General features: G+C 43.1%; 2 protein-coding genes and 2 long non-coding RNA genes across 7 annotated transcripts in view; 1 reads left to right on the top strand and 3 right to left on the bottom strand.

Moving 5' to 3' along the window:
- The window catches only part of FKBPL (FKBP prolyl isomerase like), a 52183-nt gene that overhangs the window by 1901 nt on the left and 23718 nt on the right, over nt 1-26564 (top strand). The window contains exons 1-2 of one of the 4 annotated variants that reach the window (XM_026687595.2): nt 16259-16648; nt 18571-22942. The exons of 1 other annotated variant lie outside the window; for it this stretch is intronic. In XM_026687595.2, the coding sequence (XP_026543380.1) occupies nt 16486-16648; nt 18571-19571 (1164 nt within the window). In that variant the 5' untranslated portion in view covers nt 16259-16485 and the 3' untranslated portion in view covers nt 19572-22942. Of the gene's footprint in view, nt 1-16258; nt 16649-18570; nt 22943-26564 lie in introns of those variants that run through there. 2 more of the 4 variants (XM_026687597.2, XM_026687596.2) reach the window with 2 other exon arrangements.
- On the bottom strand, nt 224-2129 carry LOC148131629 (uncharacterized). Its single transcript, XR_015747101.1, has 3 exons — nt 1978-2129; nt 1622-1717; nt 224-501 (listed from the first exon to the last, which is right to left on the bottom strand). It is a non-coding gene; the product is annotated as an uncharacterized LOC148131629 (long non-coding RNA).
- LOC113425447 (uncharacterized) lies at nt 6999-7868 on the bottom strand. The gene is made up of 3 exons (XR_003372597.2): nt 7751-7868; nt 7419-7514; nt 6999-7256 (listed from the first exon to the last, which is right to left on the bottom strand). It is a non-coding gene; the product is annotated as an uncharacterized LOC113425447 (long non-coding RNA).
- The window catches only part of PRRT1 (proline rich transmembrane protein 1), a 51020-nt gene continuing 46970 nt past the window's right edge, over nt 22515-26564 (bottom strand). Inside the window, exon 4 of the mRNA XM_087953328.1 lies at nt 22515-25191. Coding sequence (XP_087809454.1) covers nt 25015-25191 — 177 coding nt within the window. The 3' untranslated portion in view covers nt 22515-25014. The remainder of the gene's footprint in view (nt 25192-26564) is intronic.

Genomic DNA, 26564 nt, shown 5'->3' with positions numbered 1-26564 from the left:
CCTGTGATACTTTTATGCAAGACAGAACTTTATCTTCTGAGGGAGAGAAAATGTACAATACTATATTCCATTCCATTACCACAATTTGCCAAATGAAATCTCTGTACCTCCCAATCTCAGATTGCTCGGTATTACTGTCAAAAGGGAATCAATGTGAATTCTGTATTGCAAGATCACCCCCCCCTCATCAGCAGCCCAATCACCTTTTGTTAAACACTCACTCTTTCTTTTAAAATGCGTGAAACACTTCTTTATTTAAGTTTATTTGTCATAATGGAACAACGAGAGGAGGACAGAATAAGAGATTCCTCAGGTCTGTTCTCTCCCTGCATCTGCAGGATTTTGTCAAACAAACCGTCATTTTCCCCTTTGCTGTCCTTTTTATTTTATTTCATGAAGACTTTGGTTCCTGAGTCCCATCTTTGGAAGCAGCCGCATGAGGATATTTTTCACTGGCTGAGTAAGGAACGGATGGAGACCCTTCTGGCTTTTGGGGGATGCCTACAAGAAAAGACATCAATGAGATACATCAGGGCCATCCAGCTCCTAGCATAGCCTTTTCTTTTTCTTTCTTTTTCATAGCTCTTCTGCAACCCCCACTATTCCCAAACCTTTTCCCCTAAGGCAGCGGTTCTTAACCTGTGGGTCGCAACCCCTTTGAGGGGTCGAACGACCCTTTCACAGGGGTTGCCTAAGACCATCGGAAAACACATATTTTCGCTGGTCTTAGGAACCGAGACACTGCTCCTCTATCCGTCTCCAGGTGGGTCTGCCCACATGCAGATACGCCCACATACGAGTACCCGGCCTGATGACATCATCGCGCCAACCCCATCACATAGACCCCATACAAATACAGGTGTATGTGACAGGATTAGCGTCATAATGTACTTATGCGGACCAGTCACACACATGTAGAGAGCAGCTACTGTGGTAGAAAGCAGCTGCTGTATTGAAAGCAGCTACGCTGTTAAAAGCAGTTACTGTGTTGAAAGCAGCAGTATTGGAGGTAAAACGACACTTCATGAATTATAATTACTGGGTAAATGTAAAATCATGTACTGTAAAATCATCAACTACTGCAAAAAAAAAAAAAATCTGTACCATGGGAACTTAATCTGGATGCTGATCTGCCTTTTTATATTCAGCTGTGGTTGATGTGAATGCTGCTCCCTTGTGATAATAACAGGTATGTAAAAAAACAACACAGAGAATGGTAAATCATAGGAAACTTTAACGAACTGTATTGACTGAACTATGCTATGTATCATCTTTTGTATTATTAAAGCTATTGTTATATATTATTTACATCAGCAAACCATCCCCCCCATGGCAATGGATCGTGTACAGAAGAACGCTAAGAAAAGAAAATATAGGGAGGATTTTTTACAGTATGGTTTTACCTCAATAATTACAGCAGGAATTGAAAAAACCGCAATGTGTTATTTGTTGTGAAGTTCTATCAGCCGAATCTATGAAGCCGAACAAACTTTTATAGTTGGGGATCACCACAACATGAGGAACTGTATTTGAAGGGTCGCGCCATTCGGAAGGTGCCCTGAGGAGACTTTGGCCAACCGATTGAGGCTGGCCATTGGAAAGCAGGGTATCTCTGGCTTACCTTTTTGTCATGTTTTGTTCTTGGAAGCCAACATGCCCTCTGCCAAATCCCCACGGCGCAGGAGCGATGCTACTCTGCTAGCCGCATGGCGACAGGCTAAATTGGAAAGGGAAAAAGAAATCAGGAATAGCCTCCCAAGATCTGGACTATCGGGACATCTCTGTGTATTTATTTGGGGGGGAATCTGCTCTCTAGATGCTGTTTGGGTTAAACCTCCTGTTGTTCCTTCCAGCCTTAGAGATTCATCTTCCCAGCTTTCTGCTTTCATCTGCCAGGCTCCCATGCTTGCCCCAGCCCCAGCCCCAAAATGATGGCTTTGCTTGCTTGCTTTTCCTTTCCGCAACCCTTTCACCTACCACCAATTATGCGTCACAGCATCTCTTTGAAAAAATGGGGAGCCGGTCAGCCTGGAGAGATCCACTTTATGCGGCAGAAATAGCTTTGTCAAAAGGCGCAGGGAGCAAAGCAGACGCGTCGGGTGGAGAAAAGCATTGTGGGAAATGTAGTTTTATCCCTGCCGGTTCAGATCTGAAGATGCCACGCTTTGATTACTGTAGCCGCCCAGATTATTTATTTATTTATTTATTTATTTTGATTCGTCAATTGCTTACAAGATAATAGGTATAAGTATATACATAGTTATGAATACATGAAATGGGTACATATAAGAAAAATAAAAGAAACAATAGGACAGGGACAGTAGGCACGTTGGTGCGCTTATGCCCGCCCCCTGCAGACCTCTTAGGAAAGGGGTGAGGTCAGTACTGGACAGTCTAAGGTTAAAAGTTTTTGGGGTTTGGGGAAGAAACCACAGAGTCAGGTAGAGTATTCCAGACATTGACCACTCTGTTGCTGAAGTCGTATTTCCTGCAATCAAGTTTGGTGCGGTTTACCTTGAGTTTGTATCTATTGTGTGCTCTTGTGTTGTTATGGTTGAAGCTAAGGTATTCATTGGCAGATTAGTGCTGGCATAATAATATATAATATAATAATATTTATTTATTTATTTATTTATTTATTTATTTGATTTGCCAATTGTTTACAAGATAATAAGTATAAATGTATACATAGTTGTGAATACATGAAATGGTTACATATAAGAAAAATAAAAGAATAAGAGAAACAATAGGACAGGGACGGTAGTATAATGCTATAATAATATATTGCAGATTAGTGCTGGTATAATAATATATAATATAATATAATAATATATAATATAATGCTATAATAATATATCGTGTGGGGGTGGGTGGGTGTAGTTATTTTTTTAAAAAAAAGGAGATTAAAAACTAACAACTAATATAAAGAAAACAAAGGAAAAGCCAAAGGTGCAAAAAGAAAGAATGAAACCAGTTCTTCAAGTACAACAAATCTTGATCTCATATATAAGGTTTTAATTTTGCTCCTTCCTGGAATTCAATTTTAGTTTAAAATTGGGGGGGAAATTATGTGTTATTAATGCTCTGGCTTTCTCTGTCTAGAGATTTTCTCTCCAGATAATGTAGTTAGTGTATGTATTTATGCCATATTTCTCGATTTCTTCCCCCCCTCATCTGCAAGGGTTGATGAGGCTAACCATTATTATTAACAATAGTAGTAATTGTTTTCGTAGTACGTTTAGTTAATGTATTTATTAAATTATTTTAATTTAATTTATATTAAATTAAAATCAATTTAAATTAAATTAAATTATTTTAATTTAAGTTAAGTGAAAGTATTTATTATATTATTTTCATATAATGTTGGGATGATGAACAATCTGAAATTTCATGAAGGGTTCAGTGAGTTGTAATTTTGGCACCCCTCATCTACTCTTACTTTTCTCTGCCAGAAAGCATATATACTACATGGGGCAAATTAAGGCAACTAAGTGTCTTCTCCAATCTCTTTCAGAATCACACAAAATTTTAACAGTCATCCGAGACTCCTCTCAAGCTAAAAGTATTCTCTAAACCCGGATAGATAGCCATTTCCAGTTAGCATAGATTTTAATATGGAATTCCCAGTTAACCTTGGTTACATACTAATGAAGAATGCTTAACCCAAGGGAAATTATGGAGCATGGGTGAATGGGAGTAAAATCATCACAAAGCATCACAAATTGAAAGGACCTTGGAGGTCATCTGTTCCAAATATCATTCAGGGAAAGATCTGCTAAAACATTTTGAACAGATGTTTAAAATCATCCAGTGAATGTAACTATACCAATTCAGGGGGCAACCTACTGTATTCTATTCTATTGATATAGGTTTATTGTCAAGAAATTCTTCCTCATATCCAATCTGAATCTGCTTCCCTGCAGTTCCAAGCCATATTCTACTCCTGCCCTCTGTGGCCAGAAAAAAAGCAAATTTAATCCCTACTTTACATAACAACTCCAAATATCTGAAAACTGCTTTGTCACACAGTCTTCAATGCAGAGCCTATTTATTTCTGTGAATTGCACTTCTGTTCTTGTTAATACATCCCCAAATAGCATTTACCTTTTTGGAACTGCACGACACTGTTGGTGCATGTTCAACTTGCGATGTACTAGAACATCCAGATCTTTTACGAACCATAATTGAGGAAACATAATGCCTTAATGTAAGATTGCATCTGATCATAAGTTTCTCGCTAATTATTCTAGTGTTGTTTGATATTTGTACTCTTAGCATAGAAACCATAACATATAGGACGAGAAGCTCTGGAGAAGCAGAGTGATTCACAATAAGAAAGGAAAGCCAACAGTAATCTGCATAGTTTTGACACTGTCCCTGTTTAACTCTGCAGTGAATCTATTAGGGAAGGATTGAAAGAGATGACCGCTGAAATCTTATTGAGGTGGTAATGCTTCCAGTCTGAAATGTGCAGACATAATCACTTTATTGGCTGAAAGTAGAGAAGGCTTAGAGTTATAAAAAGAAAAAAAGAGAAAAGTATTGGGGTCACATCATCCATTCTACTTAGTGAACTTCAACTTAATGATGGTCAGGAAGCAAGGAAGGCCATTTTGTTTTCAAGGTGCTCAAAAATAGATTAAAGCCTGCATGCTGGAGGAATACAAACCTTGGTTGTATAAACAGGAACATTGAATCAAAATCATGTGAAGTATGAATACCGTTTTATAAAGACTTAGTAAGGCCGCACCTAGAACACTGCATCTAGTTTTGGTCACCACATTACAAAAAAAGATTTTGAGACTCTGGAAAAAGTTCAAAGAAGAGCAACTAAGATGATTAAAGGCCTGGAGACTAAAACATATGAAGAATGGTTGCAGGAACTGGGTAGAGCCAGTCTAGAGAAAAGAAGGCCTAGGGGTGACATGATAGCAGTATTCCAGTATTTGAGTGGTTGCTGCAAAGAGGACGGGGCCAACTTATTTACCAATACACTTGTAGGCAGGACAAGAAACAATGGATGGAAACTGATCAAGGAGAGAAGCAATCTAAAACTGAGGAGAAACTTCCTAACAGTGAGGAAAATTAACCAGTGGAACAGCTTTGCCTTCAGAAGTTGTGGGTGCTTCATCGCTGGAGGTTTTTAAGAAGAGACTGGACAGTCACTTGTCTGAAATGATATAGGGTCTCCTGCTTGAGCAGGGGGCTGGACTAGAAGACCTCCAAGGTCCCTTCCAGCTCTATTCTGATTGAATGATTGAATAAAAAGGTTAATTCTAGGGAGGGAGGAAATGGCAGATGCAGGTCTGTACTTAAACAATAAGTACAGATAGTCCTCGCCTTACAATCACAATCGGGACTAGCATTTTCATTGCTAAGTTGAGGTGGTTGTTAAGTGAGTCACACCCTATTTTATGATCTTTTTTGCCAAGGTTGTTAAGCAACTCACTGCAGTTGTGAAGCATTTGGTCATTAAACAAAAATTGGTTGCTCCCCATTGACTTTGATTGTTGAAACCTGGCTGGGAAGGTCAAAGTCACCCCTGGATTGCTGTAATAATTGTTGTTTGTAAATGCATCCTGGTTGCCAAGTATTGGCAATATTGAATATTAATCACATGACCACAGAGACACTGCAACCATCTCAGTCTCTGGCTCCCAGCAGAACCTTGAAGGGCTCAGTGAAATACAATATTTTAAAACAAAGTAAGTGTTATGTATGCCGAAGATCAGCAACTACAGGATACAGGAATCCGTTGTGTCTATATGTGAGCCTTCAAGGTTTAAATCTTAGCTATCACTCTTCCATCTTTTTATGTAATGAAATCTTTGCTACCCTTTTCCCGGTTCCTGTAGAGGCCTTTCTTCTTATTTATGTAACAATTTTCTTTAGTAGGAGGCTGTATTTTATTATATATACATGAATTTTTTTAAAATCTGGTATAGTGGGTGAGCATGTATTGCCTAACAAGAAAAATATAAATAGTTTCTCATATTTATTCCAAAGGTGCTTTTTTTCAAGAGGCAACTGGTCTTTCTGTTTTTTGTTTGAAGACGTTTCGCTTCTCATCCAAGAAGCTTCTTCAGCTTCTTTGGTTTCTCATATTGTCTTAACCATATTGATCTATTCTATTTCCTTCTGTTCCTCAAGTGCTGAGTAGGTGGGATGTTGAATGATTACTGTACATTATTAAGATCTTGACTGCAGAGCAATAAGAAACAGCTTTTTTTTAACTTAAGCATTTAAAAAGGAAAAAACCTGCCTAGTAACTGAGGATTTTTGGATGGAAAACAACATGTCAATGCTGTTCAGTAAAATATGTTAAAAAGAAAACAGTATGACGAAATACGTCCTACGTATAACTGCAGTTACGACAAAATTGCAACAAAACTGTTAAAGGAGAATTTTGTTGTAATGCTTTTTTGTTCTTTTTTTCCTCTTTGTCCTGGAGCATTAAATTGATAGAAGACTGTACTATATATGTATGTGTGTATATGTAAAAAAGAACAATATGCTATTAATAAATAAGAGGTTATTAAATAAGTAACAAAAATAGCATAAATCTATGCTATAATGTACATTAAATTCATTGTAATAGCATTTAAAACCTTTAAAACAAAAATGAATATGAAAACTTTAAGAATCTTTAGTATATGTCAGTCCGCCTCTATTTTTCATCAAGCCTGCTTGGTAAATCTCGAGCTTTATTAAATAAGAAAATAGATCTCTTAAACTTTTAATTCTTTTTTTGCAAGAACCCTAACAACTTTTTAAATCTTCTGAGGGAGAGAAACTGAGGTAGTGTATTGTGTTTCCATTCCATCGCTTCAATTTGCCAAAACCTATCTCTGAAACAACCAATCTCAGATTGCTCTGTATTACTGTCAAAAAAAAAAAAAAAATTAATGTGAATTCTACATTGCAAAATCACTCCCCTCATTAGCGGCCAAATCATCTTTTGTTAAACACTCTTTTTTTAAAAAAAAATGCATGAAACGCTTCTTTATTTAAATTTATTTTCATAGTGAACAATGAAAGACGGGCAGGGCAGAATAAGGGATTCTCAGGACTGTTCACTTCCTGCAGCTGCAGGATTTCGTCAAACAAGCCGTCATTTTCCTGCTCCGCTGTCCTTTTTATTTTATTTCATCAGGAGTTTGGTTCCTGGGTTCTGACTTCGGACCTAACCGCATGAGGATATTTTTTGCTGACTGAGCAAGGAATGGATTCAGACCCTGCTGGCTTTTTTGAGATACCTACAAAAGAAAAGAAAAAAACACAGCAGTGAGATACATGAGGGCCATCTAGCTCCTAACCTAGGTTTTTTCTTTCTTTCTTTTTCTTGAACCCTTTTCCCAAAGGAGACACTGACAACTGACTGAAGCTGGCTATTGGGAGAGAAGGTATCTGTGTCTCACCAGCTAGAGTTGTCCGGTTCTTGCAAGCCAACATGGTCTCTTCCACATCCTCAGGGCGCAGGAACGATGCTATTTTCCTAGCCACATAACGGCAGGCTGAATTGGAAAGAGGGAGGAAAAAATCAGGAATGTCCTCCAAGATCTGGACTGTCCGGAACATTACTGTGTAGTTAATTTGGGGGTTTGATTTCCAAATGCTGTTTAGGTTAAACCCATTCCTTGCCAGCTTTCTCTTCTCACCTATCAGGGTCCCCTGCTCCTCCCACCCACCCACCCCAGAAAGCAAGTGCTGGCCCCCTTTCTTTCTTTTCCTTTTGAAACTCTTCACCTACCACCAATTACGAGTCACACCATCTTCTTGAATAAACAGGCGGCGGTCAGCCTGAAAAGCTCTCTACTCTGCGTCAGAAATGGCTTTGTCAAAAGGAAAGGAGGAAGCAGATGTGGAGGATGGAGAGAAGCATTCTGGGAGATGTAGTTTTATTATCCCTGCAGCTTCAAGCCCAGAGTTGGCATACTTTGATTATTGTAGGCAGCAGCCCCACCCAGCCTAGTGCTTTAATTTGTTTTTAGCAGCATTATGCTAAAATAACCAGAAAAATTATAAAGTAAGGGTCAAAAGAAAGAAAACAAAAACCATGATGTATATAGAATAGAATGGAATGGAATGGAATAGAAAACAGAACAGACCATGACAGGACAGAATAGAATAGAATAGAATAGAATAGAATAGAATAGAATAGAATAGAATAGAATAGAATAGAATAGAATAGAATTCTTTATTGGCCAAGTATGATTGGACACACAAGGAATTTGTCTTTGGTGCATATGCTCTCAGTGTACATAAAGGAAAAAAATACATTCATCAAGAATCATAAGATACAACACTTAGTAATAATCATAGGTAATCATAATCATACATAGGTTACTCATACGCAATCAAAAAATACTGGGAAAACAAAACAATATAAATTGTAAAGATACAAGCAACACGGTTATAGTCATAAGTGGGAAGAGGTAGGTAATTAGAAGGACCAGAAGAATAATAGTAATATAGTCTTACTAAGTAATTTGACAGTGTTGTGGGAGTTAATTGTTTAGCAGAGTGATGGCATTCGGGAAAAAACTGTTCTTGGGTCTAGTTGTTCTGGTGTGCAGTGCTCTATAGCAGTGGCCCCCAACCTTTTTTGTACCACAGCCCGGTACCAGCATCACGAAATGATCCATGAACCGGTACCAGCATCAGCACGCACGACCAAGGCAAGGCGAGCCGAGCGACCAGCCAGCCAGCCGTCCCCCGCTTCTCCCCATCACCTTCAACTCCTCCTTTGTACCTTTGTCGATGGGCTTTTCAGGCTCTTTCTTAATCTCCTCCTGAGTAACGCGAGACTCCACCGCCATCGGGACAGCTCTTCGTTCGAAGCCGCCCCCCCCTCTCTCGACGAAACTAAGGCGCGAGGATTCCTTCAGCACCCAAACGCCGCTTTCCAACTGACCGACAAGCTCACCTGGAAGCACTTTCTCAAGCGCCGTCAAAACAAAATGGCGGCACCCAAGTACCGGCGGCCCAGTAGAAAATGATCCACGGACCAGTACCGGTCCAGGGCCCAGTGGTTGGGGACCACTGCTCTATAGCGTTGTTTTGAGGGAAGGAGTTGAAACAGTTTATGTCCGGGATGTGAGGGATCTGTAGATATTGTAGATATGTCTGTAGAAACAATGAAACCAGATCATTCTTCAAGTACAAGTTTTGACCTCATTGACAAGATTTTAATTTTGCTGTTTCCTGCAATTCATGCCATTGCATCCCAGTTTAAGACTGGAAAAAGTTTCTATGTTAGGAAAGTTCCGGGGTCATGTGATCACTTTTAAAACCTTCTGACAAGCAAAGTCAACGGGGAAGCCAGATTCACTCAACAGCCATGTTGCTAACTTAACCACTGCAGCAATTCACTAACAACAATGGCAAGAAAGATTGTAAGATGGGGCAAAACTCCCTTGACATCTGCCTTGCTTAGCAATGGAAATTTCGGGCTCAATTCTGGTCGTATGTTGAGGACTGCCTCCATGCAATTACCTTGGTTTCCTGCTAAACCAGGGGTCTCCAACCTTGGCCACTTTAAGACTTGTGGACTTCAACTCCCAGAATTCCTCAGCCAGCTTGCTGGCTGAGGAATTCTGGGAGTTGAAGTCCACAAGTCTTAAAGTGGCCAAGGTTGGAGACCCCTGTGCTAAACGGAAACAGGAATGCTTAACTCAAGGGAAATTATGGGCCAAGGCTGAAGCGGGGTAAAATCGGCATCAGAAAGGGAAGGGAGCTTGGAGGTCATCTGCTCCAAATACCGTTCGGTGCAAGTTTTGCTAAAGTATTTTGAACAGATGTTTAAAAGCTTCAAGTGAAGGTGACTATACCAGTTCAAGAGGCAACCTACTACAGTGTGTTTCTCAACCTTGGCTGCTTTCAGATGCCTGGACTCCCAGAATTCCCTGGCCAGCAATTGTTGGCTGGGTAATTCTGGGAGTTGAAGTCCACCCAGACAAGGAATAATGGATGGAAACTGAATGAGGAGAGATTTAACCTGGAAATAAGGAGAAACTTTCTGACAGAACAATCAATCAATGGAACAGCTTTGCCCTCGGAAGTTGTGGGAGCACCATCACTTGAGACCTTCAAGAAGGGACTGGACTGCCATCTGTCAGAAATGTTGTAGGGTCTCCCACTTGGGCCGGTGGGTTGGACTAGATGACCTACAAGGTCCCTTCCAACTCTGATTATCTGTTATCTGAAAACTGCTAATGTTGAGGAACACTGATCTACTATATTCCATTGGTTGACAAGTCTTAAATCAGGAAAATCACCTTCATATCCAACCTGAATCTACTTCCCTACAGTCCCAACCTATGTTCTATTCCTGCCCTCTGTGGCCAGAGAAAACAAATCGAGTCCCTTCCTTATATGACAAGAACTCTTCAAATATCTCAAGACTGCTTTGCCACAGTATTCCATGCAAAGCCTATTTATTTCTGTGAACTGCACTTCTGTTCCTCTGTTAATACATCCCAAAATAGCATTTATCTTTTTGCAACTGCATTACACTGTTGGTTTAGCTTCAACCTGTGATCTGCTAGGACATCCAGATCTTTTACCAACCACAGCTGAAGAATCATAATGCTTTATTTAACATAAAGTTGCATCTTATTGGTAGTCTCTTGCTAATTATTCTAAGCTTTGATTGATATTTATACCCTAACATGGAAACCATAGCACATAGGACAAAAAGCTCCTAGAGAAACTGTTCTGGACCATACAACCATTAGCCTTTTTTTAAAAGCAGACAGATAACTCCACAAAGCATCCATACAAAGTCTATTTATTGGTTCATCAGGCACCTCAAGATAACTCACGGTTACGTCGAGATTCATCTCAATGTCCAACTCTTTGCATAGCTGACTTTCTGGTGTAAAAGGATAGTTCTCCGTTCATTCCGATAATGGTGGAGCAAGGGGGTGAAGCAGCAGCATGATTCTGGGCTCAGGCAAGAGTGAAGGAACCTCCCCCAACCCACCAAGGGTCAATTCAGTGACCAATCAGGATTACAGATGTGGCCACATGACATGGACTACATTTCCCAGGATACCTTAACTACATTTACCATGATGCATTCCCTTAAGGGGACAGCTCCCAATTCCTAACTATACCAGTTCCCCATTGACTATATACTGTCTGGACAGCACAGAAACAGTATGGACTCACAATAAGAAAGGAAATAAGGGAGAAAGCCACATCCTTTCCACATTGTATGATAGATTTAAGAATAACAGAATTGGAAGGGGTCTTGGAGGTCTTCTAGTCTAGGGTCTCCAACCTTAGCAACACTAAGATTTGTGGACTTCAATTCCTAGAATTCCTCAGTCAGCTTTGCTGGCTGAGGAATTCTGGGAGTTGAAGTCCACAAGTCTTACCACGGGTGAAGACCCCTGTTCTAGGCCAATCCCCTGCACAAGCAGGAGTCCCTATACCAGTGATGGCTAACCTTTTCAGCACTTGAGTGTACAAAGCGTAACCCGCGTACCTCCAGAATGCAATGTGCGTGCATCCCCATGCATGCGCCCTGCCCCCGTGCAACGCACCCCACTCGTGAATGTGTGTGCATCCTCATGCAAGTGCCCCACTCCCCCACGCATGCATGGCAGAAATCCAAAGATCAGCTAGCGAGCGGGAGGCGAATGCGCACATGCGCGGCAGAGCCGAGCTGGGGTGACGGCTCACGTGCCCACAGAGAGGGCTCTGCGTGCCACCTGTGGCACATGTGCAATAGGTTCACCATCCATTCCAGACAAGTCTCTTCTCCAAAACCTCCAGTGACGGAGCACCCACAACTTCTGAAGGCAAGCTATTCCGTTGGTTGATTGTTCTCACTAACAGGAAATTTCTCCTTAGTTCTAGGTTTCTTCTCTCTCTGATTAGTTTCCATCATTAAACATTTACCAGTAAGGATTAAACAGAGACATTGTCTCTGTTTTAACATGCACAGTGAATCTATTATGGCAAGAATTAGGGAAGGATTGGAAGAGATGACCGTTTAAATCATATGGAGGTTGAAATGCTTCCAGTTTGAAATGTGCAGACACAATCACTTTGCTGGCTGAAAGCAGAGAAGGCTCAGAGGCTTAGAAGACCTTCTCTTATAAAAAGAGAAAATAACAGACAATTTCATCCACTGTACTTAGTGAACTTCAAATTGATGATGGTGAAGGAAGGCCATTTTGATTTCTGTGGCTCAAATATACAGTAGATAAATCTAAACTGGAGAAACACAAAGAACACGCCTAGAGAGGAAGGAAATGGCAAATTTAGGCAGTAACGATGTGGCTAATCCTTGACTTACAGTCACAGTGGGGACCAGCATTTGCATTGCTAAGTGAGATGGTTGTTAAGTGAGTCTCACCCTATTTTATGCAGTTGTTAAATCACTGCACTTAATTAAACCACACAGTCATTAAACAAGTCCAACTTCACCCCTTGCCTTTGCTTATTAGAAGCTGGCTAGGAAGATCACAAATAGTGATCAAAGGACTTCGGGATGCTGCAGGTGTTATAAATATATTTCAGTTGCTAAGTGCTTGAATTTTGTTCATGTGACTGTGGGGATGTTGTGACAGCTTTAAATGTGAGGACTGGTCATAAATATATAGATATAGATATATGTTTTCTTAAGTTTTCGCGGGTATATATATATAGTTGTAACTTCAAACAGTCGCTAAATGAGTAGCCATAGATGTCAAACTCGATTTCATTGAGGGCCACATCAAGGTTGTGTTTGACCTGCGGGGGGAGCAGGGGGCATGGCCAGCTCAATGTCACTCATGTCGGGAGCACCTGTGGTGGCCAAGTGTTCTGCCAGTGAAAATGGGCTCCTGAGCTGTTTTCGGCTGCGATGGCCTCCTGGAACCCTCTGTGAAAACGGAGCTTGGGAGGGCCATTTTTACTGGCAGAGGCATCGCAGGCCGGTCCTTCACTGTTTCCAGGGAGGCCTGCTACCGGTTTGCCCAGGTTCAGGAAGACCCGTTGCTAACATTATGGCTGGTTCGGCGAACTGCCAAATACCACCCCTGGCTGGCCCCTCCCACCCTACCCCTCCCAGGAGTTTCCACACGGCCTGTTTTGGATGTGAGGTAAGTGCAGGGCCCGCATGGAGGCTTGGGGAGGGGGAAAAACAGGCCTTCCGGAAGCCCAGGGAAGGCCATTTTCACCATCCCAGAGGCTTGAGGAAAGCCTCTAGAGCAGTGGTGGCTATCCTTTCTCAGCTCCCTTGATGATAATTGTGCGCCCTCTCATGCGCTCATGCTCGCATGCCAGCACCCAGGAGGCAATGCATGCTGGCCCTCCCCACACCCCCTGCGCATGCGTACATGATTCCCCTGCTGCACGCCATGTGCCTGTGCATGCGAGCACCCCCTGCGTGCACTGTGCATCTTTGCGCATGCACGTGTGATCCCCCTGCATGCTGCGCATCTCTATAAATGCGTGCGTGACACCCCCCCACATGCTGCACCTATCTGTACATGCACACGCATCTCCTGTGCCCCCTGCCCCTCAGCACATACACACCAGATACCCGACAATCAGCTGTCGGGCGGCAGCGCATGTGCAGTGGGGCTCTTCCAGGCGAGCTCTCGCATGCCGGCAGAAGTGGCTCTGCGTGTCACTTCAGCATGCGTGCCATAGGTTCGCCAACATGGCTCTAGAGCCTGGGGAAGGCGAAAACACCCCGCCGTGGTGCAGGATGCTGACTAAGCCACGCCTACCATGGCCACACCCATCCAGCAACCAAGCAGAGAACCCGTTGCTGAAATTTTTGAAGCCCACCCCTGGCCGGATCTAAGTACCCCATGGGTCAGATCTGGCCCCCGAGCCTTGAGTTTGACACCCCTGTTATAAGTCAAGGGCTATCAGTGTATTCTAACCCAGGGGTCCCCAACCACCGGGCCCAGGACCGGTACCGGTCCGTGGAACATTTTCTACCGGGTCGCCGGTTTGCTGGGCGCCGCCATCTTGTTTCAATGAGAAAGTGCTTCCGGGTGAGCTTTTCCAGTTGGAAGCGGTGTTTGGGTCCTGAAGGAATCCTCGCGCCTTAGTTTCATCGAAAGGGGAGGGCGGCTTCGAACGAAACTAAGGCGCGAGGATTCTTTCAGGACCCAAGGCAAGGCGAGCCGGCGACCGTCCCGAAGCCGTCCCGAAGCCCATCAACAAAGGTACAAAGGAGGAGTTGAAGGTGGCGGAGAGAAGCGGGGACAGCTGGCTGGCGGTCGCTCGGCTCGCCTTGCTATGCATGCTGATGCCGGTACCGGTCCGCGGATCATTTTGTGATGCGGTACCGGGCCGCGGCACAAAAAGGTTGGGGGCCACTGTTCTAACCTTTCCTCCAATTGTACCTACGAAGACCATTGGCAATTGTATCCTTGGGCTGTCACATTTTTCTTGGTTTTATTTGACAGTTGCCTTGACAAAATTCTAGTACATAAATACTCTAAGCCAGGGATCCCCAACCTTTTCGACGCCGCGGCCCGGTTCCGGCATCAGCTGGGCGCCGCGGCCCGGTACCGGCGTCAACTGGGCGCCGCCATCTTTTTATGACGAAAAAGATGGCGGCGCCAGCGCTCCGGTGAGCTTTTTCGGGTAGAAATGGCTTTCTACCTGGAAAAGCTCACCGAAGCGTGGCGCCGCCATCTTTTTGAAAAGCGCTTCCGGTGAGCTTTCTACCGGAAAAGCTCACCGGAAGCGCTTACCAAAAAGATGGCGGCGCCCAGCAACCAGCGGCCCGGTAAGGCTTGTTCCGCGGCCCGGTACCGGTCCGCGGCCCGGCGGTTGGGGACCCCTGCTCTAAGCATCTAAATAAAATTCATAATAAGCTGATATTTGAGAGAAGACAAAAGCAGCATTCAGTCTGAGATAGTTTCGAATAGCTGTCAGCTGAGTCCTGGGAAAGGTTTGTTCTGGAAGATGGCATGAAATTATTTCATTTTATATTCAGGCAGATACGATACATCTAAGAAACAAAAATAAGATATGTAATAGAGAATATAGTGTAATTAGGAAAAGGCTGTCCTATCCCCATGAAAAATGAAGTTCAATTAACTGATCTAACCAGTTTGGGTTATGCATTATATTTACTTGAATCCATATATATATATATAAAAGCGAAATGCCACTCACGCATCATCACAAAATCTCCAGAACCATAAAGCCCACAAACTTGAAATTTGGCACAGTTGGTTTCTAGGTGCTCACTAAGAAAGGATTTTTCAAAATGACAGTCAGAGCATTAATATTTCGTATATTATTATTAACACGCTCTGATGCTAAGGAGTTCTACTCCCCCTCCCCACCTTCAAAACACAAGCAGAGGAGAGGAGTTTCAGTTTTAGTTTCACAGCACCAAGCAGCTTTAGTACAGAATTAGCAATGACTTTTAAGAGGCCATGGCTTTGATAAATGAGTTCAAAAAGTCCTTGAGATTCCCATCATTTTGTGATTTGTTTAAATTTGGAGGCATTGTAATCCAGGAGAAAGGTCTGATGAAGGTAACAGAGCTTAAGTAGTTGGTTGGTTGATAAGTAAGATGTTAGGGATTGGGACTCATATATGGTCTGAACAAGGAGTTTCTTCACCATTTCAACCCATCTTCAGTGTCACTCTTTCAAGGACATTCCAGCCATCTCTTTTCCTCTATCCTTTTTTTCCCTCCCCAGCCTTTGACAAGAACAGCAATATTTCTAGTCCTTCATCTACTCACATCATACCCACAAAGTATATGAATTTCAGCTTCCTGATCATTGTCTTTACGACAACGATCTTTATTTCATCCAGGAATAATGGATTCCTACTATCATTTGTCTCTCTGTCTCTCTGTCTCTCTCTGTGAACATTTGTGAACATACAGCAGGTGTGCATACACACATGTTTATAAATATACTAGTTGGGTAACCGTGCTTCGCTATGAAACTGTGATCGGGCTTAGTTTTTTGGGAAGAAAATAAGGAGAGAAAAAATCCTGCCTTTGCCTACCAGTATCCATCGGTATTCATCTGGCCAGCATCTTGTCAGTGTGTGAGAGAGTTAAGGGAGAGAGTTAAGGGTTAGTATTTGCTGTGTGAGCAAGGAGACAGCAAGGAGCCTGGGCGTGGCTTAGCTCAGCTAAGTTGCTGGACCCCTTGGTCAGAAACTCCCTAATGAGTTTTCAAGATTAAGAGAAGACCATAAATCAAGGGTCTTCAAAACTTGACAGCTTTAAGACTTTTGGACTTCAACTCCCAGAATTCCTGAGCTAACATGACTGGAGGAGGAATTCTGGGAGTTGAAGTCCACAAGTCTTAAAGCTGTCAAGTTTGAAGACCCCTGCCATAAATGAGGGAGGGATCTTCAAAATGAGGGAGGAGAGGGAAGGATCAGAAAGGGTTTCCCTACTTTTCCAGGTTTTTATTCCTGCCTGCCTCTAACCTGTCTTCTTTTGAGGAACAGTCTCAACATACAATAGTTGCTAGGATACAGGTGGTTGCTGAGGAAATGACGTTTCAGGGAGAAAGAAGGGAGGAAGGTGGAGTGAAATTAGAGAACGTAAGGGAGCCAGAAGCTAAATTGCACCCCCATGTCTTGCCACGGCGGTCTTCTCCATCCTGCGCTGAGAGTGGGGACCGAGGAAGAAGCCTAAAAGAAAGGAGGTGTGACGGTAAATCTTAGTGGTGGACGGATGGTGGGATTTAGGGTTGATCAGACTTTCACACATTCAGTACTATAGGTGTAGGAGTGACCTGTTGGAAAAGCACGTGCAAGGCAAGTGAATAGATAGAGGATGAATGGGGACTGTCTTTTACTGGGTGTGTAAAATGTCTGTGTGTATGATAGAGAAGATAAGCTAAAAACTAGCTACTAAATACCAATATTATGAAGCCATTGGTGTTGAAGGAGGATCTTTTGGGAAGGTTTTTTGGTTGCCTGGGAGAAACTGCAGCAAATGTTAACAGATCCCACAGAAACAAATGCTTGAATAAAATGGAGAAGACAAGTAGGGGACTCCATAAAAACTATATTTCTTTATCATTGCTAGGGTATTTTTTTTTCCTTTTTATAATGTATTCGGAGGCTTAATCATCTTTGTTTTTCTTCACAACAATTGTTATGATTTAAGCTGCTGTTATTCCTGTTTTACAGGCATGGACCAAACGACAAGCATTGTTTCCTAGTTTTGAGATCACACAGTGAAACTTGATGGTGTTTGTGGTGGGGAAAAGCAACTGGGTTTGCATCCACCCTTCTAGCCAACAAATTACTTTGGTTTGATTCTCACAGTACACAGATTTATAATGTTGTTTGGTTCTGGTATAATGTTGTGTAAATGCAACTTGGGCAATCCATGAACCATGTTTTCTGGCTTCGTATGTTTTACAACTCCAGTTGGTTTATTCCACAAACCATGGTTTAGGTAGTTTGATACAAAGGGTCACTGAGTCACAGAAGGATTATGGCTGTTGCAGGGAATACAATATCTGTCAACTTCTATATGTTAATTCCTGACAGTGTGAACAGTTAATCAGTGAAACAATTTGCCTCCAAAAATGGTGTAGGATCTCCTGCTTGAGCAGGGAGTTGGACTAGAAGACCTCCAAGGTCCCTTCCAGCTTATTCTGTATTCTAAGATGTATTCTGTAATTTTTAGAGCAGGGGTCTCAAACTCAATTTACCTGGGGGCCGCTGGAGGCAGAGTCTGGGTGAGGCTGGGCCGCATAAGGGATATTATGAGAGTCTGGGTGAGGGATATTATACTTTCATATCACGGTGGGGGCCACAGGATATCGTCCTGCGGGCCGCAATCGGGCCGCGAGAATGAGACCTCTGCTTTAGAGAGAACTAACTTAGAACTAAGGAGACATTTCCTGACAGAACAATTAATCAGTGGAACAACTTGCCTCCAGAAATTGTGGATGCTCCAACACTGGAGGTTTTTAGGAAGAGACTGGACAGCCCTTTGACTGAAATGGTATAAGGGGCAGTGGCGGCTAACCTTTTTGGGCTCCTGTGCCAAAAATTGTGCGTGCGCTTGCACACTTGCACTTGCGTGCCAGCACTCAGAAGGCAATGCAGCCCCCCCCCACGCTCCCTACCCACCCACCCCTGCCGCCCCCTTACCTGCACTGCGCCTCACAGCTGATTTTTGGCTGGTTTGAGGCCTTTTTTGGCCTCCCGAAAGCTTGAGGAAGCCTTCTGCAGGCTTTGCAGGGCGAAAACTAGCCCCTGTTTTTTTTAGAAAAACAGGAAGTGACGACATGGGGCTAGTTTTCGGCCTGCAAAGCCTGTAGAAGCCTGCAGAAGCCTTCCTCAAGCCTTTGGGAAGCCGAAAAAGGCCTCAAACCAGCCAAAAAACAGCTGTGAGGCACACACATGCCCAGTGAAGTGAGTTTGCCTGCAGCTCGTGTGCCGGCACAAATGGCTCTGCCATAGGTTTGCCATCACAGCTATAGGGTCTCCTGCTTGAGCAGAGGGGGTTGGACTAAAAGACCTCCAAGGTCCCTTCCACCTCTGTTATTCTCTCCAAGGTCTTCTTAGCAATTCAACATTAGAATAACTCCCATTCTCTCTCTTGATGGGATCCAGGACTTTCTCATCACTGGACGTGGAACCTCAGGGTGGAGGAGAAAGGGATGGCAAGCTCAGAGAAAGCTTTTCTGAAGAGCCAGACTGCTGGAGAACGGGAAACAGGCAAGAAGCCGGACCGGAGAACCCCCATCTGTGACAAAAACATCCAAGACGCTTCCCTTGGGGATGAAAAGAAGGATCTTGGAGACAAGGTAAAAGAGAACCAACCGCTTCCCATCCAGTCCCAGCCAGGTGTATGCTGGCCTTGCCCAGAGGGCACCTTTGTCAAGCTGATCCTCAAGGCCGGGACAGGTTTAGATAAACCGAAGGAAGGGTCCTTCTGCCAAGTCTTCATCGAGGCCAGTCATGAAGGGCCCTTGAGCTACCCGTCCTCCAGGTGGGCCGAAGTGGAGCTGGGCGGGGGCGACGCCGAATGGGACGGTGTGGTGGACCGTGGTTTGGAAACCATGCTGGCAGGGGAGCGGGCTGAGCTGAGGTTGTCAGAGGGCGGCACCATCACTGTCCAGTTGGCGAGCTTCACGGAGGCCAAAGACTCCTGGGAGATGAGCGCAAGCGAGAAGTGGGACTTGGTCCTCAGCAATAAAGAGCGCGGCAGTGAGCTTTACAGGGCGGGAGCCATTGCCGCGGCTGCCAGGCGCTACGCTCGGGCCTTACGCTTGCTCGTGGTGGCTGCTCCTCCCCCGGATTATGACCAGATCAAGGCCGAGCTTCACACCAACTTGGCCGCCTGTCAGCTACGGTTGCACCAGCCGGCCAACGCCGCTCAAAACTGCTCCAAGACTCTTATGCTCCAGCCGGCCAACCCCAAGGCTTTGTTTCGACGCGGCTTGGCCTACGATGCAATGAACGACTTGGAGGGGGCAGCGCAAGACCTCAAAGGAGTTTTGCAAGTGGAGCCAGGAAACCGAGCAGCTCGCCGGGAATTAGACAGGGTTACCGAGAGGATCCGAGCCCGGGATGCTAGACTGGCTCAAGCCATGCAGAAAATGTTTGCTTGAATAAAACCATTTTGACCATGTCAGCATCAAGGTGGGGTGGGGCGGTGGGGCTGCATTTTCGTTGTGATTAGGTGAGCAACAGGAAAGAGGATCTGGTGCTTGACACTATGAGCCGTGAGGGTGCAGTGGTTGGAAATGCAACATTGCAGGCTAACTCTGCTGACTGCCAGGAGTTCGATCCTGACCTGCTCAAGGTGGACGCAGCTTTCCATCCTTCTGAGGTCGGTAAAATGAGGACCCAGATTGTTTGGGGCAATATGCCTGACTCTGTAAATCCATCAGAGAAGGCTGTAAAGCACTACGAAGTGGTATATATGTCTTAAGTGCTGTTGCTATGAAGTTTAATGGCTGGGCAAGATGATACTTTGGTGTTTTTGCCCCAAATCGAACACGGTTTGCTTTTATCACTCTGATTTCCTTACCTACAGAAAAAAATAAGACTGGATACAGGTAGTCCTTGACTTATGACCACAACGGAGCCCAATATTTATGTCGCTAAGTGAAACATAAGTAAGTTTTACCCCACTTTACGACATTTGTTGCCAAGTGAATCATTGCAATTCTTACTGACACGGTTGTTAAGCGAATCTGCCTTCTCTATTGATTTTGGCCGCAAAAGCTGATCACTTGACCCCAAGATAATGCAGCTGTCATAACCATGAAGCAGTTGCCGAGCACCTGAATTTTGATCAGGTGACCATGGGGATGCCCGCAACGGTTGTAAGTGTGAGAAACAGTCATCTCTTTTTTTCACTGGTGTTATAACTTTGGACGGTCACTAAATGAAATGTTACAAGTCGAAAACTACCTGTATGTCACAGGATATCACACACAGGCTTGCTACATCAGTATGAAAATTGGCCCTTGGCGTTCCAGTTCCTCTCATTTTATTTATTTATTTATTTTTAAATTTATCAACTTTATTGAATACAAAAAATTAAAATATACAAATATACAGACTCAAAAAACAAAGATTCATACAGACAAATGTTACCATAATCTCTGGTAAAACTAAACTTTCCTTTAATACATTTGACAGTGAGTTAAATATTTCCTAAATTATAACATGTGGCAGTTATTTCTTACTTCCTATGGGTTCTCTGTTATTTATGTTCTATCAAACATAATGTTCTGTTGTTAATATTTGTTGTTGGATTATACTTATTTATTTTTACCAATGAATTCCTTCTATTGATTGTTTAAAGTACGAGAGAGTATAAGACTGACATTAACAATTCCTGTTTATTATTGTATCTTAATCTGTTTTATAAGTTTATTTTCCCCCCTTGATTCCCATTTTCATTTTTTTTTACATTCTAGTCAATCATACCACTTATTCCAGGTCGAGTAAAATTCCGCCTCCTCTTTTCCTTTTAATTTTAGTGTGAGTTTTTCCATTTCTGCACATCCACAAATTTTTTGAATAATAAATTGTATTGGTGGTAAATTAGGCGATTTCCAAAATTGAGCCAGTGAGATACGTGCCGCTGTTAGGATATGGCTAATCAAATATTTTACTTTGGAGGGATAACCTTCCTTAATGCTACCCAGAAGATACAATCTAGGTTCCCACTCCAATTCACCCTGGACAATTTCTTCTAACCAAGTTTTGATTCTAATCCAAAAAATTTTGACCACTGGGCATGTCCACCAGAGATGGAAGTAGGTACCATGGTTCCCTTTGCATTTCCAACAAGTTGGATTGGATGTTGGATATATTTTTGCTAATCTGGAGGGTGCTAGATGCCATCTATATATCATTTTATATACGTTCTCTTTATAAGACACAGATTTAGTTATTTTAAGATTTCTCTGCCAGATTTCTTCCCAGTCTTCTAAGTCTATATTATGGCCGAAATTTCTTGCCCACGCTATCATTGGTCCTTTCACAATTTCCTCTGCTAATTCATATTCCAATAGATAATTATATAATTTAGATATCATATTTTTGTCTGGGCCCAAAACTATCTTATCAAATTTAGCACTCTTTGATTCTAGTCCAAATTCTTTTAAATCTTTCTCATATCTTATTGCTATTTGGAAATAGGACCAACGATCAATCATTATTTTTTGGGTCGATTTGAGCTTTCCTTCTTTGTCTAAAATTTGGTAATATTTGAGCTTTTTACTGATGTCCATTGTATTAGGGTGGAACATTGCCTCCATTGTTGACAACCATAACGGAACTTTAATATAATGATTTTTCCTAATATCAGACCAGGGTTTTATCAAAGATTTGCATAGAGTATGTCTCTGGAAGTATGAGTGACTTTTACTACCCGGGTTCCACAAAAAGGCATGCCACCCTATTTGTAAGTCATATCCTTCTAATGTTAGAATTCTTTTGTTATCCAATTTAATCCAATCCTTTATCTACGTTAATATTGCTGCTTTATAATAGGTCTCCCAGACAGGGAGACCAAAGCTGCCTCTGCTTTTATTATTTTGTAAATAAATTTTCTTAATTCTTGATTTCTTGCCTGCCCATATGAATTTCATAGTAATTTTATCCAATTCTTTGAAAAATGATTTATCCAATAATATAGGAATCGTTTGGAATAAATAAAGCAGTTTGGGTAGAAGATTCATTTTAATTGTGGCAATTCTGCCTAATAAAGAAATCTGCATTTTGCTCCATATCCCCAAATCTCTTTCTACTGTGATGGAGCAAAGTCAAAATCTCCCACCCTTCTTGCTATTATTATTATTATAGTTTTTTCCAGTTCTCTCTTTGCTCTTTTAAGGCTTTCACATGCCCAGTGATCGCTTTAAATCCATAACATATCCCTTTTTGGCTGTTTCTAAGCAACCATCTCCTAAGAGACTGCAGAATTTGGGGATGGTAAGCCAGTGGAGGGGAAGGAGGTGGGAAACAGTTGACCGGGGTGAGAGAAAGGATATTGAACCTTCCGCTTGTAAACACAATTACATCGGATGCCGGGGAATCAATCAAAAGTCTTTATTAACAGAGATTCTGTAACCATGTCACTTGCAAACAGAGATAAGAGTATAGAGTCCAACATCCAGAGGAGTGGTGGAGGGGGGGAAAGGGGAATGAATGAGAAGTTCTTATGACCACATGAGATTTGGCACAGATTGGAGATGACAGGAGGCCTTAAAAATACAAAATAATGCCAACTTTTTCTGTATTGAAGCCTCCCCAATGCCTGAAGTGCACCATTAAACCAGCCAACCAATTTTGGCCGATGGCAACTTAGAAACGATCAACTTATCAGCCAGAATGAGGCGTGGTGTCAAAGTCTCAATTGTCTCATGTCCATTTGTTAAATCAAGGGAGCTCTTTCTGTAAATTGTTCTCCCCTGTTTATATCAAACTATTTGCATGTAATAAACCAGCACCTCAAAAGGAACAGTATTGGTCTCGTCTTCTGTGCTAATTTACTACCTGCGGGGGGGTCATTCATAGAAAAAGAAAGTATTCAAAAATATCCTACATTCACTTCCAGACAGAAATAAGGTAAGATTCTGCCACCATTTCTAATGGCGTCATATAGAACGTCTTCAAGAATCAATTTGCATGTCCCAAAAGTGGTGGATTACAGACCATTGTTTGATTACAGACTGTAGATGTGGGTTGCAATTTTGAGTATTTTTTTTCCCAAATCTTCCCTGAAAAATTAGTTGGTAGCAATAGCCGGAATAGCTCATTCCTTCTCTTGGCTTACTACAGGGAATCCTCACATTATGACAGTAATAGACCCTACTCATCATGGCCACAAAGCAGATCGGTCACCCGACCAACCCAATTTTATGAACTTTTTTTGGTAAGCCATAAGTTGAGGACTATCTGTATTAGGCTGTTCTGTGGATCACTTTTTTTTTTTTTTAAAGTAAGCCTGAGGTAGGTTAGGGTAATAGATGATCAGACAAGTAAGTGTGGCAAGCCAAATAAGGCTCTAAATTTTGTCTGAATCCAGTTGTCTAATGTGCTACCTTAGTGCTACTTGATGGTTAAGATTTAAAGCCGGGGAACAAAAAATATATTATTCCCACTTCTTTTGATCTGTAAGAGTGTAGTCCATCCTATTGTCTCACCACCATGTTCAGGCTAGACTTTACTCTTTTATTTAGTAATATGATGCTGTAATAGCATCTTCTCTGGAACCCTTTGCCGGATTTTCTTCTAGGTTGGACCTTACCTGGTCCTGGAATTGGACCCCTCCTCCATTGACGGACACTTGGATCTTTTTGCTCCATCTTTCCTCCTCCTGTTACTTTTCATCTCCTCACCCCTTCTGTCTTCTCAATTGGCTAGATCTTGCTATGTTTTCTGACACTATTATGCTGGCTACTATCGAAGCATTGATACTATCCAGGAATTGCCTAGCAGTTCTTCTCACGCCCTTTGACCCATCTTGCTTGCTTTCATGGTTGGAAGTTTACTGTAATATGCCTTGCCTCATTGACCCTGGATATCAGCCAGTAGCCAAAGAGTTGGCTCGTTGAGTAGAAGTCACCGAAAGGCGACAAAAATCTCTAAGCCCCTCTTGTTAAGAAGATATTAAGATAATGTTAAAACATGGATTGAAGAGCTTGGAGCCAGATGGGAAGAAATCAAACTTAAGTACAGAGGTTTTTTTTTTAAAAAAAATAATAACTTTCACAGTCTTCTCCAAGGAAGAAATGTTAGAATGGCGGTGCAAAATGAAAGGTATAAAAAGAAGGATGCTTAAGCCCTGAAAAATAGAACTTAAAAAAAAACAAAAAAAAACAGGCTGTGGATTATACCTTGCATGCAACATCGCTAAACAGCGTATGAAAATATATGCCCTCCCTAGTTACAGATGGTGATTTGTTTCCCTTGGCTTGAAAGCAACAGTTTCCTTTCTCGCCTCAGATAAAACGGGATAAAGACAGCCAATCGGGCTCTCTGAATACTGGGTGCCTCTAGCTATTGCAAAAAATGGAGGGAGGGAAGCAGCCGATGGAAAGAACGGTGGGGGCACAAGAGACAGGGCTTTAACCAGGACTGCACTGGCGTCCCGGTCCACACAAGGGCGGCACTAGGCATGCAAACACAGCGGGAGGAAGATGGTTATTTCTTGGTCACAGAAGGCGAAGCCTACTCCTCAGGAAGGAAGGAAGCAAGCAACGTATTCTGGGAAAGGAACGGGCGGAGGACAAGTAATTTCGCTAGGAGCCTTAGCTTATGGAGCATGTCTGAATGGCGTCACCTGGAAGTCATTTTGCTGAGTCGGTACGGCTAGCAAGGCCAACAACAGCCAAGGACGATGGGAGTGGGCGGAGAAGGGTTGCCAAGCATTCCGAGTGTCGTCGGCAAGGGAGAAGACAGGGGAGAAGGAGGGGAAGTAGTTGCCAAGGACCATCCCCTGGGTGTGTGTGTGGGGGGAGTGGCTATTGCCAGGGCGGTTGTGACCAGTTGCCAGGGTGCAGGAGTAGGCCGAAGAGAGGCGCTTAGTCGCTAGGGGTCCCAGTCGTTGTCATGATGCTGAGCGGCAATGATGATCACCACGGTAAGGATGGTGCACAGGACCATGGCGGCGATGCCCACTGCCAGGCTGATGAAGGAGAAGTTGCGGGCCTCCCGGGAGGCAATTTCGGCCGATACGATGTCGCCGCGGGCAACTGCAGTCCGCACCTGACGGGAGAGAACAAAGAGTGCGGGTACAGGAGGAGAACATAGGCGCTGCAGCTGCAAAGCACGTGGAGCACATGGCACGATACAGGCCTCCCCGTTCAGTGTTCTGTTAGCACGCTCTTCGACAAAGGGGAAAAGCTGGAGTGTAAGGGATGAAAGAATCGTTTATAGACTGCAGGGGTGAGGGAGAAAATGGCTCTTCTATGCCTTCCTCTTAAGCAGAGGTCTCCAAACCTGGCAACTTTAAGACTTGTGGACTTCAACTTCCAGAATTCTCCAGCCAGCTATGCTGGACCTCTTGGTCAAAAGCTCCCTAATGAGTTTTCAGGATCAAGAAAAGACCATAAATCAAGGGTCTTCAAACTTGGTAAGTTTAAGACTTGTGGACCTCAATTCCCAGAATTCCTGAGCTAACATGACCGGAGGAGGAATTCTGGGAGTTGAAGTCCACCAGTCTTGCCAAGTTTAGGGATCCCTGCTCTTAAGCGTCAATCCCCCCTCCTTACTTACAGAAATTAATTTGTTTTATTTTACTTATTGTTTATTTTTATAAGTAACTCAAGGCAGCAAACACGCCCTATACTCCTTCCTCCTCCTATTTTCCCCACACAACAACAAACCTATGAGGTGGGTTGGGCTGAGAGAGGATGACGGGGCCCAAAGTCACCCAGCTGGCTTTCACGCCTAAATAACAGGACTAGAACTCACAATTTCCCGGTTCTAGTCCCGATGCCTTAACCCACTAGAGAGCAAACTGGTCTGTTAATCTCAATTAGTCACATGAATGAATCTTCTACTCCGGAAATTCTTGCTGCTGTTTTAGTTTCCCTTATGGAAGCTTGTGAGGGAAGAGGACAGACAGTTTCCTGACTATTTAGCTACTGGACATACGTTCCTCTTTTCTTCACTTTAGCAGCATACAGGTAGCCCTCGATTTATGACCCCAACCGAGCCCAAAATTTGTGTCACTAAGTGAGACAGTTATGAAGGGAGTTTTGTCCCCATTTTATGACCTTCCTTGCCACAGTTGTTAAGTGAATCTTGCAGCTTGAGAGACTTTTAAGAAGAGATTGGACTGCCATTTGTCAGAAATGGTGTAGGGTCTCCCGCTTGGGCAGGGGGTTGGACTAGATGACCTACAAAGTCCCTTCCGACTCTGATTATCTGTTATCTGTGAGGGGAATGCAACACTTCAGATGGAGGTGGGCACAATATGGCCTTCCCCTGTGACAAAATGGTTGCCTGGCTCCTCAGAAACCTGGATTATTTTCAGAACGAAGTCGCTTGACTCCACAAAATGTGTACAGTACTGTACATGTGTGGGAGGTGAGGACTGCCAGCCAGGCGTGAACAGGGAGTGCACGCGGCATATG

Source organism: Notechis scutatus, chromosome 2 (genome assembly GCF_049901735.1).
Source record: "Notechis scutatus isolate UNSWTSFEM ecotype Mainland chromosome 2, rNotScu1.2, whole genome shotgun sequence".
Taxonomy (NCBI): Eukaryota; Metazoa; Chordata; class Lepidosauria; order Squamata; family Elapidae; genus Notechis; species Notechis scutatus.
The sequence above is the reverse complement of the archived record's forward strand: the minus strand, read 5'-3'. Positions and strand labels throughout refer to the sequence as shown.